This window comes from Candoia aspera, chromosome 4, assembly GCF_035149785.1.
Source record: "Candoia aspera isolate rCanAsp1 chromosome 4, rCanAsp1.hap2, whole genome shotgun sequence".
Taxonomy (NCBI): domain Eukaryota; kingdom Metazoa; phylum Chordata; class Lepidosauria; order Squamata; family Boidae; genus Candoia; species Candoia aspera.
In genome coordinates this window covers 97,451,193-97,469,062 of record NC_086156.1, presented here as the reverse complement: position 1 = coordinate 97,469,062, position 17,870 = coordinate 97,451,193, and the positions used below count along the sequence as shown (strand labels likewise).

Here is a 17,870-nt window from a genome sequence, read left to right as displayed (position 1 = left end):
ACTTCTTCATCTTTGCCAGATTCCTCTACGCATTTAACTTTTCTGTCTTGGATATACAGAAATATACATCCTACCTAGGTGCCCTCTGTATATTTTGAATTTCTCATAATCCCCAAGCATGGAGATTAGAAGTCTAACCCAACTGGAACGTATATCAAGTCTCGTTGCATAGAGCTCAAATCCTAGTGACTCCAGGGGTCTACCTATGTGTGTTTCTTGGCAACAGTATGGAAGTGGTTTACCATTGTCTCATGCTGATTTTTTTTTCCAGTTTAGTCACTGAATCTTGGTATTTTCGGGTAGATTCTCACAGAACTGCTAATCAGGCCTGACCATACTTGGCTTGTCAATAAAGTTGACTAGGTGGTGGCCTCCAACTAGGCATGTGGAGAATACCGAATTGGAAAAAGTCTGCTCATACTCAAAGTGCCAGTGCGTAGGGACTGGTGTTGTGCTCTTCAATAAAGCAGCTGACATTTTTTCCAGAAAGGCAAATCATACTCTGCATATAGAAATCACAGTGTTTTAATTTATGAACAGCTTTTTCTGATCTCATTGGCATTCAAAAATAACATATTCCAAGATCTTATGTAATCCGAGCCAAAAAGCCTGGCTTGTCCAACCTTTCCTCACTTTTTTTTTTTCCCTCTTGCGGGACATTCACATTAATAAAGGTTTTCTTGTTTACTAAGCAATTTTATTTTTGGCTTTTTGATCATAATTTGCAGAACTTCTGTAAATCACACTGAATGTATTAAGAACCCAAACACTCTTAAGGAGCTTTGCGGGAATCTCCTTTTGTCTTCATCTGTCCTGGATTCCTTTCCCTTGGGCACCTAAAATTACACGGTGTTCAGGAAGAAATAATGCAGCAGCAGCAGCATGGGTGCTGGAGATGGTCTTTGCTTGCCTTCAAGCAAATTCTCCCAGTTAGATACAAAGCACTTCATATGGTAAATCGAGGCAGTAATTTATTTACATCAGCATTTGAGTTCATAGTGTCTACCTTTGGATACCAAACAAGATTACAGTCTTACAAACGAAAGGGACACAGACTCCTAAAGAATATGATTGAATACTGTAGAATTAATAGACTCATTTATTTCCTAGTTCTAGCACAAACCATGCCTGCTCAAGTGAACTGATGATAGAAGGCTTTATGTTTGGGGCTTAGGTTGAAGGGCAGGAAAAGGCTAAAGTAGTTTAATTGAGATACAATGGTATGGAGTGCTCGTGGCTTTATCTTGCCTATTTTCATAAATTAAGGCTTTTTTTAAAACTGTGGCTTGCCAAACCATGGCATGTAAGATGATTATAACTTGAAAGAGTTGTGATAACGGGGAATACCAGGGCAAAACTGGTAGTTATAAGATCAAATGTGATCTTTTTAGATGTAAGTTAGGGCACACCGGGTGTCATGGAGACAGTGCGATGTAGCGAAACCGGTCTGAGCCAAAGCAGTACTGTACTCCGTAACCAAAACAACGAACAAAGACAGGAGACCCATTGCGGGAGGGGAGGAGAAGTGGGAGGAGCCTACGCTTGGGCTGGTAACGCGGGCAACGGAGGCAGGCACTGTCTTTGTTTCCTCCGGTGAAAGGGCCCATTCTATTGGCTGTAGGGGAGCTGAACCCCCCCCACCTCCCAGCCGCGGTGGGTCAGGCAGGCTCCGCCTCCCTAAGCGCTCCGAGTTGCTGCGCGCGAGGCGGTGGCGGTGGCGGAAAAGGCGGGGGAAAAAAGTCATATGATAAGGAAGGTGGTCTATTTTTTATTTTAAAAGACATTTTTTTTTTAAAAGGATCACGTGCCCTGATCCATCTGTTCTACAGAGGGGAGAAAGGCAGGGTAAGTTTGTTGTTTATTCGTTTAGTCGCTTCCGACTCTTCGTGACTTCATGGACAAGCCCACGCCAGAGCTTCCTGTCGGTCAACACCCCCAGCACTCCCAGGGACGAGTCCGTCACGTCTAGAATGTCATCTATCCATCTTGCCCTTGGTCGGCCCCTCTTCCTTTTGCCTTCCACTCTCCCTAGCATCAACATCTTCTCCAGGGTGTCCTGTCTTCTCATTATGTGGCCAAAGTATTTCAGTTTTGCCTTTAGTATCATTCCCTCAAGTGAGCAGTCTGGCTTTCTTTCCTGGAGGATGGACTGGTTTGATCTTCTTGCAGTCCAAGGCACTCTCAGAATTTTCCTCCAACACCACAGTTCAAAAGCATCGATCTTCCTTCTCTCAGCCTTCCTTATGGTCCAGCTCTCGCAGCCAGGTGTTACTACGGGGAACACCATTGCTTTAACAATGCGGACCTTTGTTGTCAGTGTGATGTCTCTGCTCTTAACTATTTTATCGAGATTTGTCATTGCTCTTCTCCCAAGGATTAAGCGTCTTCTGATTTCCTGACTGCAGTCAGCACCTGCAGTAATCTTCGCACCTAGAAATACAAAGTCTTTCACTGCTTCTACATTTTCTCCCTCTATTTGCCAGTTATCAGTCAAGCTGGTTGCCATAATCTTGTTTTTTTTGAGGTTTAGCTGCAAGCCAGCTTTTGCACTTTCTTCTTTCACCTTCATCATAAGGCTCCTCAGTTCCTCTTCGCTTTCAGCCATCAAAGTGGTATCATCTGCATATCTGAGATTGTTAATGTTTCTTCCAGCGATTTTAACTCCAGCCTTGGATTCCTCAAGCCCAGCATGTTGCATGATGTGTTCTGCGTACAAGTTGGATAGGTAGGGTGAGAGTATACAGCCCTGCCATACTCCTTTCCCAATCTTAAACCAGTCCATTGTTCCGTGGTCTGTTCTTACTGTTGCTACTTGGTCGTTATACAGATTCTTCAGGAGGCAGACAAGATGACTTGGTATCCCCATACCACTAAGAACTTGCCACAGTTTGTTATGGTCCACACAGTCAAAGGCTTTAGAATAGTCAATAAAACAGAAATAGATGTTTTTCTGAAACTCCCTGGCTTTTTCCATTATCCAGTGGATATTGGCAATTTGGTCCCTAGTTCCTCTGCCTTTTCTAAACCCAGCTTGTACATCTGGCAATTCTCGCTCCATGAATTGCTGAAGTCTACCTTGCAGGATCTTGAGCATTACCTTACTGGCATGTGAAATGAGTGCCACTGTTCGATAGTTTGAACATTCTTTAGTGTTTCCCTTTTTTGATATGGGGATATAAGTTGATTTTTTCCAGTCTGATGGCCATTCTTGTGTTTTCCAAATTTGCTGGCATATAGCATGCATTACCTTGACAGCATCATCTCGCAAGATTTTGAACAGTTCAGCTGGGATGCCGTCGTCTCCTGCTGCCTTGTTATTAGCAATGCTTCTTAAGGCCCATTCAACCTCACTCTTCAGGATGTCTGGCTCTAGCTCACTGACCACACCGTCAAAGCTATCCCCGATATTGTTATCCTTCCTATACAGGCCTTCCGTATATTCTTGCCACCTTTTCTTGATCTCTTCTTCTTCTGTTAGGTCCTTGCCATCTTTGTTTTTGATCATCCCCATTTTGGCCTGGAATTTACCTCCAATGTTTCTAATTTTCTGGAAGAGGTCTCTTGTCCTTCCTATTCTATTGTCTTCTTCCACTTCCGCGCATTGCTTGTTTAAAAATAATTCCTTATCTCTTCTGGCTAACCTCTGGAATTTTGCATTTAATTGGGCATATCTCCCCCTATCACTGTTGCCTTTTGCTTTCCTTCTTTCTTGGGCTACTTCTAGTGTCTCAGCAGACAGCCATTTTGCCTTCTTGGTTTTCTCTTTCTTTGGGATGTATTTTGTTGCTGCCTCCTAAACAATGTTGCGAACTTCTGTCCAGAGTTCTTCCGGGATCCTATCTACTAAGTCCAGTCCCTTAAATCTATTCTTCACCTCCACTGCATATTCCTTAGGAATATTAGTGAGCTCATATCTAGCTGATCTATGGGTCTTCCCTAATCTCTTTAGTCTGATCCTAAATTGTGGAAGAAGAAGTTCGTGATCGGAACTACAGTCAGCTCCAGGTCTTGTTTTTACAGGTTGTATAGATGTCCACCACCTTTGGCTGCAAAGGATGTAGTCAATCTGATTTTGGTGTTGTCCATCTGGTGAAGTCCATGCATAAAGCCGTCTCTTAGGTTGTTGGAAGAGAGTGTTTGTTATGCAGAGTGAGTTGTCTTGGCAAAATTCTATCAGCCTATGTCCTGCTTCGTTTTGTTCTCCCAGGCCATGCTTACCTGTAATTCCAGATGTCATTTGACTGCCCACCTTAGCATTCCAGTCTCCTGTGATGAAAATAACATCTCTTTTAGGTGTGTTGTCCAGTAGGTGCTGCAGATCCTCATAGAACTGCTCTACTTCAGCTTCTTCAGCATCTGTGGTTGGGGCGTATATTTGGATCACTGTGATGTTAGATGGCTTGCCCTGAATTCGAATTGAGATCATTCTATCGTTTTTTGGATTGTATCCAAGCACTGCTTTAGCCACTTTACTATTAATTATGAAGGCTACTCCATTTCTTCTGTGGTCCTCTTGTCCACAGTAGTAGATCTGGTGGTCATTTGATGTGAAGTGGCCCATTCCAGTCCATTTCAGTTCACTGACGCCCAAAATGTCTTATCTTTACTCTTGACATCTCACCAATAACCACATCCAATTTGCCCTGGCTCATAGATCTTACATTCCAGGTTCCAATGGTGCGTTGATCCTTAGAACATGGGATTCGCCATTCACCACCAGCACCGTTGGCCGCTAGCCATCCTTTCGGCTTTGAGCTAGCTGCGTCATCACGTCTGGGGCTAGTTGAACTCATCCTCTGTTCCTCCCCAGTAGCATTTTGACCATCTTCCGACCTGGAGGTCTCATCTTCCGATGGTATACCGACATATCTCTGGTTGTACTGATCCATTGAGTTTTCACGGCAAGAATACTGGGGTGGGTTGCCATTACCTTCCCCAGGGATCGCATTTAGTCTGACCTCTCTGTCATGACCTTCCCGTCTTGGGTGGCCCTTCACGGTTTAGCTCATGGCATCATTGAGGTGCTCAAGCTCCAGCACCACGACAAGGTAACGATCCTTTGCTGAAGAGGGTAAGTTTGGGGAAGAGGAATTTTAAAGAGATTTTGGAGGTGATGGGGAACTTGGCACGAGCTGGCTAGGAGTTCCTCCGGGGCTCAGTCTAATGGATCATTCCAGGAGAGCGTTAACTGATCCTGCGGGCCTCTAGCTGAATTACAGCTGCAGGAGGAGGCCAGCATTTAGGGTTTGTTGTGGAAGGCAGTGAGTAAGTCCCCCACAAACCATGATAGGATAGCCTGTATCATTCGGAAGAGTCAGCCTTCCCTCCTCTTTCTTCTTCCTTCCATATTTGCCTCTATCTTTACTTTCAGAAGATGCCTGCGAGCCTGAGTTTGAGGAGTGGATGTAGTTCTGTGGGTCATCTCTGACAACAAGCCTTTGGAGCAGGCATTCTTGTTAAGCACATTTCTCCCCTGCTTTCTTAGGAGCAGGAGTGGGTAGAAAATAAATCTGCTGAGAGACCTCGGGGATTTGTGGTAGGTTGGTAAGGATTCCTGAGGCTCAGTTGCTAAATGAGGGCATCTGCCAAAGGAATCTGCTGCTTTTTCTTTCTTGAAATGAAGGAAGTTTAGGATAATTATGAGTTAAAGTGTATTCCATGTCTGGTTCTCAGCTGATCATTGCCTTTAACATTAGCATTTGTTTTTGCACCATGCTTCAGTTTATAGGTCTTTTGGCTTTGTTTTATTTTTATTTTTTATTTTAGTAGATCCTACAAATCTAAAGTCTGCCTCCCCTGCAGTTACACATTTTTTCCTTACAGTAGACCCTTCTTATTCCTGGCCATGGGATCCCAGCAGCAACCTTATGCTGATACAGCTCCAATTTTGACCCAGGCGGATGATACTGAAGGCGAAGAAAAAGATGATCTTAAGCCAGGGCATATAGGCGAAGAAGAAGTGCAGGCCCTGACAGGAATATCCTCTAAACATGCAGGCCTTATTGTGGGGGTACTCTTTTTTATTAATCTACTGAACTACATGGATCGCTTCACTGTGGCTGGTAAGTACAATGGAATGGTAGCTGAAATTCCTCCAGTTTCTTTTTGAACTGATGAGGTGGGTGAAGGTGTGTAACTTTTAAAGCAAGGGTAAATAGATTCTCCCCATTTGTTCCTGGTTTTGGTTAGATAATTATGGATGTAATTGATGAAAGTACTGTATTTGTCTCCTTGACTGAAGCTCTGCATTCCTCTTGCCTTGTATCAGGTGTTCTTCCTGACATTGAGAAGTTTTTTGAGATTGATGACAGCAAATCAGGTTTGCTACAGACAGGTGAGGAGTGGAGTAATAGGCCTTGGTTGTCTTTTCTATCCCCTCTGCAACCATTTACACAGTTAGTGCATATGGAACAGAGGTGGCGCATAAAACTCTTTTCCCTTTCCTGACAGTTTTTATTAGCAGCTACATGGTACTGGCACCAATTTTTGGTTACCTGGGTGATCGCTACAATCGCAAATACCTGATGTGTATAGGAATCTTCTTCTGGTCTATTGTGACTCTAGGGAGCAGCTACATCCCCAAGCAGGTATTTATTTGGTGTGGAGGAGGGGCTTCTGGGAAATTAAGATTATGGGGATGGAAATGTTAAATAGTAGACAACCTGTGACCCATTAGATCAGCGTTTCAAAGATATTTCCTTACCAAATTCCTCAGTGCCTTCAATAATGGCAGAGCTTCTAATGTACTGGAAAAGTTCTTAAAAATTCAGGGAGAGATGTGTCTGCCTCGAAGGTAGCCCAGGTTGAACTGTATAGCACAGTCAAACATTAGGAGTTGACCACAGGAAATGTTTTATGGCATTTTGTATTATGTCATAAAATGTTTTATAAAGTTTACCAAATTTCTATTCCGCAGAGTCATGGGTCCCAGATTTTGGACGCATTCTGTAAGTTAGCCCATTTGAGGTACCTTGGTTCAAACATTGTTGCCCTACGATGCACCATTTTGCCTATGTAAAGGCTACAAAGTATCAAACAGACACAAGAGTTTTAGTAGTATATAGATAGGTATGTTGCCTTCCTTCCTCCAGAAATTCTTCTGAAAATTCTGCCCTTTCGAGCTATAAACCTTCCTGATAGCCTTAGTGATGAGGAATTCCATACAGGCAAATGCATGAAGTTTCATAGCAGGCGATGAGAAGAGAATTAAACCTTCTGGCTATCGCTGTTTTCATGTAGCTGCACTACTTGTTCTCTTTTAATCAAGCCACAAATAAATTCCCCCAAGTTAGTGAGAAGCCTTCCTATTTTATTACCTGAAGGAGTTTCTTGTTTTAAATAAGCAATAAATAACATCTGAACAGAGTTAAGATGTTCAACTCGTAGCTCACAACCAAAAGTTTCAAGGTTCCTAAGGAGGGGGTTCCAGACTTAACGCTTATGTCTGCTTCTCTGTTGTTCATGCATTGTTTTGTTTTTCTCTCTCTCCTCTTCAGTTCTTCTGGATGTTGCTACTTACCCGAGGCCTAGTAGGTGTGGGAGAGGCTAGCTATTCCACTATTGCCCCCACCATTATTGCTGATCTGTACTTGGGTGACCGGAGATCCCGCATGCTTAGCATCTTCTACTTTGCTATACCTGTAGGCAGGTGGGAACATCCTGTGCTCTATATCTGGAGGGAGGGTGAAGAGATGGGCTTTTAACTAGAGACCTTTTTTGAAAATTGGAAACTGGCATTACATCATACAGCTTGCATATCCATATTCTACAAGGCTAATTGTGTCAATGACTTAAGCTGATGAAGTGTTAATTAGCTCTGGTAGAAGCTGGAGAGCTTGCCTGAATATAGATTTGACTGGTTTCCTGATTCTCCTCTACAGTGGACTGGGCTATATTGTGGGATCAAAGGTGAAAGATGTGGCTGATGACTGGCATTGGGCCTTGCGGGTAAGAAGAGTTATAGCTGCATTAGTCCATGTTTATTGCTGTATAAATAAGTATGTTAAAACTCCTTTTTAATCTAATTCTGCAACTTCTTTTTACCAGAAGTTAGGAAGCAGCCTGACTTACAGGCATGCACTATGTTTTTCTCTTTTCAGAATGTTTCACTTTGGATTTTTTTTTATTATATCCCCCACAGGTGACTCCAGGTTTGGGGGCATTAGCTTTGCTATTATTGATAACTGTGGTGCGTGAACCACCTCGAGGAGCTGTGGAGACCCGCACTGATGCCCCGCTTCAATACACTTCATGGGCAGCTGATTTGCGGGCCCTGAGCCACAAGTGAGTCATGTGGTAGAAAGAGATCTTGCCTCTCAATCTTTTACTGAATTATCTTCTAGCCCTCATTTTAATGGTTCCCGTTCAGGGCAAATATTCACAGTTAATGACAGTTAAAAACAAGTGTTCATTTCATAACTTGCGTAGCAGCCATAGATGACATGAAATTTTGTCCAGGCAAGTGAAGGGGCTAGTGGAGAGGGCTGGATCACTGCCACTTCTCTGGGAAACCACGTTTGTATGCTTTTGAAGAAAAGGAGCCCTCTGCTCCCTACTCAGCATTAAATGCACAAGATTGACAGAGAACAACAGACTGCTATGCTCCACTAGTAGTCTTGGTAGGAGACTTCTACAGAAAGTCCTGCCAAGGAACTAGGCATCTGTGGGTGGGTGTAGAGAATCGGACGTCTTTTTGTAGCTACCAGGGAATTGCTGACTACTTTGGTACAGTGATTAAGGTCCTGGCCTAGAAACCAGAGAGGCTGTGAGTTCTTGTCCCACCTGAGGCATGAAAGCTGGCTGGGTGACGTTGGGCCAGTCCCCCTCTCTCAGCCCAAGAGCCAGTCAGGCGTGGTATGAGAGTTCTAGTCCCGCCTGAGGCACGAAAGCCAGCTGGGTGACCTTGGGCCAGTCCCTCTCTCTCAGCCCAAGAGCCAATCAGGCGTGGTATGAGAGTTCTAGTCCCGCCTGAGGCATGAAAGCCGGCTGGGTGACCTTGGGCCAGTCCCTCCGTCTCAGCCCAAGAGCCAATCAGGCGTGGTATGAGAGTTCTAGTCCCGCCTGAGGCGTGAAAGCCAGCTGGGTGACCTTGGGCCAGTCCCTCTCTCAGCTCAAGAGCCAATCAGGCGTGGTATGAGAGTTCTAGTCCCGCCTTAGGCCTGAAAGCCGGCTGGGTGACCTTGGGCCAGTCCCTCTCTCTCAGCCCAAGAGCCAATCAGGCGTGGTATGAGAGTTCTAGTCCCGCCAGAGGCATGAAAGCCGGCTGGGTGACCTTGGGCCAGTCCCTCTCTCTTAGCCCAAGAGCCAATCAGGCGTGGTATGAGAGTTCTAGTCCCGCCTGAGGCCTGAAAGCCGGCTGGATGACCTTGGGCCAGTCCCCCTCTCTCAGCTCAAGAGCCAATCAGGCGTGGTATGAGAGTTCTAGTCCCTCCTTAGGCCTGAAAGCCGGCTGGGTGACCTTGGGCCAGTCCCTCTCTCTTAGCCCAAGAGCCAATCAGGCGTGGTATGAGAGTTCTAGTCCCGCCTTAGGCCTGAAAGCCGGCTGGGGGACCTTGGGCCAGTCCCTCCGTCTCAGCCCAGCTCACCTCACAGGGTTGTTGTTGTGGGGAAAATAGGAGGAGGAAGGAGTATTAGGTATGTTTGCCTCCTTCAGTTATACATAAAAAAGGTAGGATAGAATACTACTACTGCTACCTGGGAAGTGCTGACTACTTTAGGAGGCTAGCAACTTCTGTGGTTACTTTTGCAGGATAGTATTTTTGGTGTTTGATTTATCAGTCTGAAGGTAGAGAGCTTTGTAGCAGGCTTGTCATTCTGTTCAAGCAATTCTTCACAGGCACAATCGGCAAAGAAGTAGTGAGAGATGTTGGGTGAGTTGTAGGATGTGCATTCTGATCACCTGAGTTCTGACAGGCCTGGTCAGTACTCTAGGCGAGCCATGAGATGCACCCCTAAATCCTCTGCAGTGAAACTGGGGCAGCAAGTCAATGTAGAAATTGTTCTTTCAAGAGAAGAATCTTCAAAATGTTCTTGATTTAGCCCTTGATTTATAGTTTAAAAAACCCTTGGCTAGGGTGTCATCAGCAATGTAGTCTTCTAAGAAATGAGCTGTGTTAAGACTTCCGCTAAGCTGTTTTTACTTATCCATGATATGTGAATAGACCACAGTTGGCTGGGTTCCTAAAACAACCCATATTTTTGCCTAGCTTGTTGTGTACTCAGCGCACCATTCAGTGATTTCGCACCTTGTACCAAGGCATAGCGTGAGATTGCTTAGTCGTTATTTGGATCCAACGAGTTGTGGACTTAGTCAATAAACTGTGACTGAAAAACCCTGGCACAGCAGCCAGGACCACCTGCGTTCCTCGTGTCCTTTTAAATAGCCCCATGCAGTGCTTTGCCGGTTTCTTTGTTTCTAGTCTAATGAAATGCAGTATAGGTAGAGAGAGAGAGACAGGGATGCCAGAGTTGGAACTGTTAGCTCACCAGTCCTTTGCGGGCAGCTAATGCTCCTCAGCTTTGCGCTGCCATTGTAGCAAGCTGGTGACCCAGGGCCTAAGACATCTGCCGTCAGAAAAGTGCCATACCCTAGATGACGCCTATATGTACACAGCTTGTGTGCTCCGTGTCATTTATTGGACAACTTGCTGGATACAGTGACTCAATTGTAAAGCGTTACTCGTGAGGGGTTCTGTTGAGGTTATAGATCTCTGGCGGCTCAGAGCTATTTATCACTTGGTTCTGGGAATCCAGCATATATGCTGACGTTAACTCTTTCTTTCTCTCTTCCCCCGACTGGCAGCCGTAGCTTTGTGCTGTCATCACTAGGGTTCACAGCTGTGGCATTTGTAACAGGCTCCCTAGCGTTGTGGACACCTGCATTCCTGTACCGCTCACGGTTGGCCACCAGAAGCCTCCCGCCTTGCCCTGCAGGGGATGTTTGTCATGGAGATTCGGACAGGTGAGTTGGCAACGGGGAGCGTCTTGCTTGCATCACGATTTCCAGTCTAGGTCTTGGGTCTCTTTTGAGAAGCATCTTGACAACTCATTTTTGAGTTCTGGTAAATACTTTGCATGGTTTTTGCCAAGATGGCAAAGTGCTGATTATTCAAACATTTTGAACCACTTCTGAAGATCCACATCAGGCCGTATGTAACTATCTCCGCAGCCTCATCTTTGGTATCATCACTTGCGTGACTGGCGTCCTGGGCGTTACTGCTGGGGTGGAGATTTCAAGGCGCTGGCATCGCATCAATCCCCGTGCTGACCCGCTGGTGTGTGCCATTGGGTTGCTTGGCTCTGCCCCCTTCCTGTTCCTGGCCGTCGTCTTTGCTCAGCAAAGCATCGTTGCTACTTATGTGAGTTTCTTCTCAGGTTTCTCCTGTGATTTTAGCAAAATCCTTGGGGGCGTGGGAAAGGGTGCTTCCGTGTTTTAAACGCATGCGGCACTTCATGAAAAATGGGGTATCTTTTTAACATATAACAAAATGATTCCTCTTCTTCTTTCCTCCTTGCAGGTATTTATTTTTATTGGTGAGACCCTCCTTTCCCTTAACTGGGCCATAGTGGCAGACATCCTTCTGGTGAGAACTCGGGGAAGGGGAAGCATTTACATTTGCCCAACAAACAGGGTATTGGAAATGAACGGCATGCGTGCAGGCCCATTGAGTAGGAGCAGGGAAACCATCAGTCAGAGAGCTGCATCGCTAGTAACTGTTTTACCCTACACCACCTCTGATAGCCCATGTGACCAATCTGTTATTTTGTTCCAGTCTTGCCAGATAGCATTCTAGATAGCTTCATCACCATCTCGGTGTTTATTTAATTGATTGCCTCATACCTTAATGGCAGCAGCACCAATTCCATCTATCCACCCTGATTGGCTTTTCCCCCTTCGGACTCAGCACCTGAGTCAGTGTTTCTCAGCCTTGGCAACTTTAAGATGTGTGGACTTCCCAGAATTCCCAGAATTCCCCAGCCAGCCTCTGGGAGTTGAAGTCCACACATCTTAAAGTTGCCAAGGCTGAGAAACACTGCTCTAGTGTATATCAGTCAGCCATGTCATTAGGGATCTGGGAAAAATAGCTCATTAAGTGTTACAGCAATCCTGTTGCTGTTTCTGATACAGAAACTGTTTTTTCTTCCTATGCCTGCTGAGTTGTTCCCAACCTGGTGATATTAGGATGCTTTGGAAATCCAGTGTCGTAAATCCTACCCAGCATGATCAAAGGCCGAGTTGATTGGCAATTATAGGGGCTGATTATATTGGCAATTCTGGGAGTTGAAGTCCACATGTCTTAAAATTGCCATGGTTGAGAAACACTGGCCTGAGTGAGTAGAACGTGGGGAGGCTAGTGGGTTTGAGCCCTGTAGAATCGAGCTGTCTGCCTTCTCCATTATAGCCTTATCCCAAAACCAAAGTTTCTTGGCAGAGGGTACCAAAGGGAATCTACCTTTTCCTCTTTGCAGTATGTTGTCATCCCCACTCGCCGATCCACAGCTGAGGCTTTCCAGATTCTGCTGTCCCATCTCCTGGGTGATGCTGGGAGCCCTTATCTTATTGGTCTGGTAAGCATTTGAGTATGAGGCTTAGGCTGTTGTGTTCTGGGGCTGTAGAGCTGATGTTCCTGCCAACCATTCCACCTCCTAAACAGCTTCTTTGTTTCTTCTGTTCTTCCTCACAATTAGAACAGCCCTTACCAGATCAAAGCAGTTTTGCGTTCCGACCTCTTGGAGCTGCCTGGATTCCAGGTTCTCCTCCTAGTTCCTGCTCAGACTAAAAGTGAACATTCCAGTACAGCTTTATGCAGAGTAACCTCCCTAGGACTCCCTGGATCAGTGTTTCTCAACCTTGGCAACTTTAAGATGTCTGGACTTCAACTCCCAGAATTCCCCAGCCAGCATGGCTGGCTGGGGAATTCTGGGAGTTGAAGTCCAGACATCTTAAAGTTGCCAAGGTTGAGAAACACTGCTCTAGATGCTGTACTTTGGGAGTGTGACTTAATAGGTAAGATTAAAGCTGGGCACTTTCGTACGTAGCTACAATACTATGGGATATTCGTCCTTGAGAGAGAGAGTACCATTTGTGTTTAGGGATATGTAACAAACGTTTCTCTCTCTAAAATGTGAGAGTTAATTGAAAGTTTGCTTGGAACTGCTGCTCCAAATTTATGTTTACTTCTTTTCTGTTCTGCCTGCAGCGGGCTGCTCTTGTTCACGGCCTCAGATACGGAATAGTTTAAATCCAGTGGCATATTTTCCATTGCACAGGAAAGAAAGAATCCCAGGGTCTGTCTTGCTATTTATTTCAACTGGGATGAATTGCTTTTCATCCCAAATAGCAAGAGAAGCAATCAATAACAATATCCATCTCCAGTTCTGAAGGCTTTCCTTTGGGACATTACCTCATAGACTGCATTTCTTTTTTCATAGATTAGTGACCGAATCCAGCGCGATCGCCCCTCTACGTTGCTGTCACAGTTCCGAAGCCTTGAGTACGCACTCATGGTCTGTGCCTTTGTGGGTGTTATCGGTGGTGGGTTCTTCCTAGCTACAGCTTGTTTCATCCAGGCAGATCGTAAACGTGCCGAGCTGTATGCACAAGGTAAAACTTCTTCCTACCAGCTGCACAGAGTTGGAATGAATGCCCCAAGGATTCAGGCTCAGAGCTGTGTCACAAAAGCATGCGCTGCTAGTAAAACAGAGGAACACACTTTGGTTTTATTGTGTACTATAGATGAGGGAGGCAGTGACAAAAGTGGATGAATTTCCCTGAGAGGTTGAGAGAGTTTTTGAGAACATTTTCAATACAGTTTCTTCAGGAGATAGTCCCTGGTATTGAACAGTATGCCCTGGAGGCATCTTCTTAACCTCACACGTTTCACGCATGCTCCTGACCAAATTTTCCTCAAAATCTTTTAAGCATTGAGTCACATGAATAAGTTCTCTCTCCCTTTTTCAGCACTGGCTTGAAGCTCACTTCCCTGTTTTAACCACTTTGTCCTTTTCCTTTTTTTTTTTGCTTGTTCTTTTTTCTTTTCTTTTTTTCCCTTTTTTCCCTCTTTCTCTTTTTCTTAAACTTTTTTCTGTAAGCTGCCTGAAGTCATCGTGTGTGAGTTGGGCAGCCATGTGAATTTGTTTAATAAATAATTTTTTAAAAATGCTGAAAGAGAGAGGGGTAAAAAGAAACCTCAAATGCTCCCATTTGCAGCCATTACAGCAGTAGCTGCAGAACAAGAGTGATGACAGTGGTACTCAGAATTGCTATATATGGCAACGTATGTAGTTGTGAAGGAAATAAGGGAGATACAACTAAGGAGTAATAAACAACAGTGAACAGCTGAAGAATAGGAAAGGGAGCTATGACATCTGACACTCTCTTTTTAAAATCTTGTCCTTAAAGACATTAACATGCTTCTTTCCTCCCTCCAGGACAGCTGCATGGGTCTTTGGAACAGGAGGATCGCATTGTGGTTCCTCAGCGTGGGCGATCAACAAAAGTTCCTGTCTCCAGTGTCCTTATCTGAAGCCTCTACTCCATCCTGCTTCAGTTTTAGAAACATGAACAGATTTATACTCAGCAATTGAGGAGAGAGGGAAAGACTCTCTAAAGGCACAGCCACTGTGTCTCTAAAGGCACCAAGGCAGGATTATGGACAACATGAAATGAAATCCCAATTTTTTGCTGTGTATATAGGATTTTGTTTTTATAAATCACAAACACTATCCAGAGTCGTGTGGCATTTCTCAGATGAATGAGGATGAAATAGTGAAAACTCATCTCCTCCCTACCCTTTACTTGGATTGTTTTATTTTTATTTCATTTACTTTGTTGTGAAATTCAAAGCAACGTGTAAGAGGTTTCCAGGCAGTCTCCCTTATATACAAAGAAATGGCTGAAAAATCAGCCTTCAATAATCTTAAAGCCTTGGGTTTTAAGAAAAACTGAATCTTACAGACCACATCTGTGCTTTCATACAAAGGCTTTTATTTGCAGTCACAGTGCCATCATAGATTGTTGCAGAGTGGACAATGTCTTCCGTTTTTATAATCCTCCAAAATAGCCTGATAGGAGTTGACCACCTAGAAGCCCCTTGCTTTTTTTTTCAGGACAAAGCCAGTATTCAAGACACGGTGTTAGGAAGGACACTAAAAAAAAATCACGTTCTAATGTGTCAGTTATACTTCACTTTAGGAGCTAAAAAGTTTTGCATCTCTGTTAAGATGTCATTGTCAACTTCTGAAGTATGAAAATCTGCATGAAAAAATGTTGCATATATGGTTGTAACTTCAGAGTCCTATTTAATATTTTTGTTCCTAACATATTGCTGCTGTTGGACATTGGAATGATGGACAAGGTTTGGGTGAATGATGTCTTGTTTTGTACAACCAAGTCTTTGCTTTATGCTGTGATCCATAGAGGAACTACCTGTGATAATTAGTTTCAGCAGTCCTACAGGCATCTGGCTTCTACCCCTGGTTCATTTGTTTCATTTGTCCGTTTGAATTGCCTGTAATGTAGTTGTTAGTTGTATTTTGCCTTTACCTTGAGGAGAAGAAGCTTAAATTAACAGGCTTCCACAGAGACATCTGTGGAAGACAGCTAGTTGGCTGCACCTTAACGATACATGGATTTTATTAATCTGCAATTTAAATGGATTAGAACCAGTTACAGTCAATTATGGATTCATTTCAGTATGTTTCAATGTAAAATCAAATATTCCTAAACAAGTATAGAAGAAAAAATGAGCTGTATTGGAAACTGGTTTTTCCTAGCCTGATAGCCTACAAATATTTTGAATGAAGCTCAACCCCCAGCCATGCTGATTGGTTATTATGGTGGAGCGATAATCTTAAGACCACTAGCGTGGCAAGTCTCACTTAAGCTGATGGAGAAACGTCACAGTCTGCATCTTGTGTATTTTGGCCCACAGATCTCATTCCCTTTTTGTTCTCTTGCTGTGATAAATACAAACTACTCCTTCATTCATCTGAAGAAGTGGGCTTTGGCTTGTGCCACAATAAACTGATTCATTTTTGAAATCTTTTGAGGAGCCTTTGTTAATTGACATTAGTAGTTTCTTTCAGATATTAGAGGCGTGGACGTCTTATTATCAGATTAGATGAGATGGCTTTTCCTTCTTTTTTTTTAACAACATGGGATTTGCAAACTGTTCAAGGCAAAACCGTAAGGAATTTCAGTATCTGACAGCAGTTGTAAAACTTAGCTTCCTATGGTTATATGCGTTCACTGATTTGGTTTGTAAAGCAGTTCTTTGGAGTAGCAAAAGTGTGATTGGAATACAAGCATGTGCAGACCGTATCTGCTGAAATCGTAGCAGAATGTTGTCTTTCCCTTGGGCAGCCAAAATAGAAAACCAAGACAAATTAACAACATAATTTAAGCATTCAGGTCCAAAATCATTTTTTCCTTAATGCAGATTTTTGGTATAATGTTTGGCTTGTTAATAATCATTTACTGCATTTTAACTTTTTTTCAGTTTGAATGATGTCTTGGCCCTCCATTGATGTCTTCTTGAGCTTGAAAGTCAGTGTTGGTTTTAACGGCTAGGAAGATGTGGATGCTTGTTGAATCGTATAAGTGAACTATGACCATTGTGGCTGGCTCTTTTGAATTTCAGGTGGGGTGGGGGAGAAGGTAAATGCAGAGAAGGGGACGTGTAGACCACTCCCACAGGATCAGTGCAGAAATAAGAGGATATGATTAGTAAAAATGTTTCTGGATTGCAGTTTGGTGAAAGGGCAAGTAAGAAGAGGTGGAACATTTCACTCCCGGCAAGTACAACTTCTTTACTCAGCCCATTAATGCATAAAAAGGGCTTGTGAAACTCCTGTTTGCAGACTATATAATCAGAAATGCTAAGCACTTTTCCTGGACTGAACCATTTTTGGATATTTGTAGGGGAGGTGCATACTGGAAAGTCACTATGCATGTAGCATAATGCCAAGTTGAAAGAAGACAAAGACAACCCTTCTAAGAATTTAAAAAGATGTGGAGGGTAGCTCTTGTGTCTATCCCATCTTCATATGAAGTGAATGAAACTGTTTTAAAAAAAAAGTGGATACTGTGGAGAATGCCTTTTGTACTTAAAGCACTGGTAGGAGAAGATGGAATTTCTTCCTCATCCTTTCTTTTTTAATGCGAAGAACAGACTTACTTCACAGTATGACCACTTTATATACATAAGCAGGATAGATGTGTAGATAAAACACATGAAGCTGCTCTATCACAACTACTTTGACTCTGGTATATTGATTTTACTATGTATCAGAAGGGTAGTTTTTCTGAAATCTGTAATACTTTCTCCTCTTCCGTGGCCCAGAATGGTACAATCCAGGAAACCTACCTAGGACTTGATTCTACTGATCATATAAACTTGGCCTTTGTTTTTACAACCATGCCTTGATAGGGCGGTTCTTGTGTTCATGTATAATCTGTCTCTGAAATACTTTGCATCTATATTCTGTATGGGATAGCTTCCCCTCTGACTATTTCTCAAATAAGCTCTCTATTGTGTCCACCACTTCTTTTATCATAGCTACCCTATACAGCAGTGTTTCTCAACCTTGGCAGCTTGCAGATGTGTGGACATCAATGCTCAGAATTCCCCAGCCATGGAATTCTGGGAGTTGGTCCACACATCTGCAAGCTGCCAAGGTTGAGAAACACAGCAATACAAGGAGTCTAAAACCTTGCTTGAAAATCTGCTCATTTTGTCCATCCAATACAAAATCTGACTGAAGCAAACTAGCAGGGATAAAAGCAACAGCTCAAAATATGCATTTGAGTTGCCTGTTGAAAAACTTCCCTGGCTTTTGCCACTTTTTGAAGATGTAGATTTGTTGTTTTT

At 43.6% G+C, this 17,870-nt stretch overlaps 1 protein-coding gene across 1 annotated transcript; it reads left to right on the top strand.

Annotated features, from left to right (window-relative positions):
* Positions 1–1,764: 1,764 nt before the first annotated feature.
* On the top strand, positions 1,765–14,611 carry SPNS1 (SPNS lysolipid transporter 1, lysophospholipid). Its single transcript, XM_063301095.1, has 13 exons — positions 1,765–1,845; positions 5,824–6,062; positions 6,269–6,334; positions 6,451–6,587; positions 7,497–7,648; positions 7,881–7,947; positions 8,141–8,283; positions 10,802–10,960; positions 11,168–11,357; positions 11,517–11,582; positions 12,469–12,567; positions 13,432–13,603; positions 14,431–14,611. Exons 2-13 carry the CDS (start codon positions 5,846–5,848, stop codon positions 14,523–14,525), a joined length of 1,563 nt encoding a protein of 520 aa, XP_063157165.1. The 5' UTR covers positions 1,765–1,845; positions 5,824–5,845; the 3' UTR covers positions 14,526–14,611.
* The last annotated feature ends 3,259 nt before the right edge of the window (positions 14,612–17,870 follow it).

What these genes read in the sequence shown, in the direction of transcription:
- SPNS1 (XM_063301095.1), top strand. Translation starts at nt 5,846, where the DNA reads ATGGGATCCCAGCAGCAACCTTATGCTGATACAGCTCCAATTTTGACC. An exon ending in GGATCGCTTCACTGTGGCTG is followed by an intron (nt 6,063 to 6,268) that starts GTAAGTACAATG and finishes GCCTTGTATCAG; the next exon opens with GTGTTCTTCCTGACATTGAG. An exon ending in TGTCATGGAGATTCGGACAG is followed by an intron (nt 10,961 to 11,167) that starts GTGAGTTGGCAA and finishes CTATCTCCGCAG; the next exon opens with CCTCATCTTTGGTATCATCA.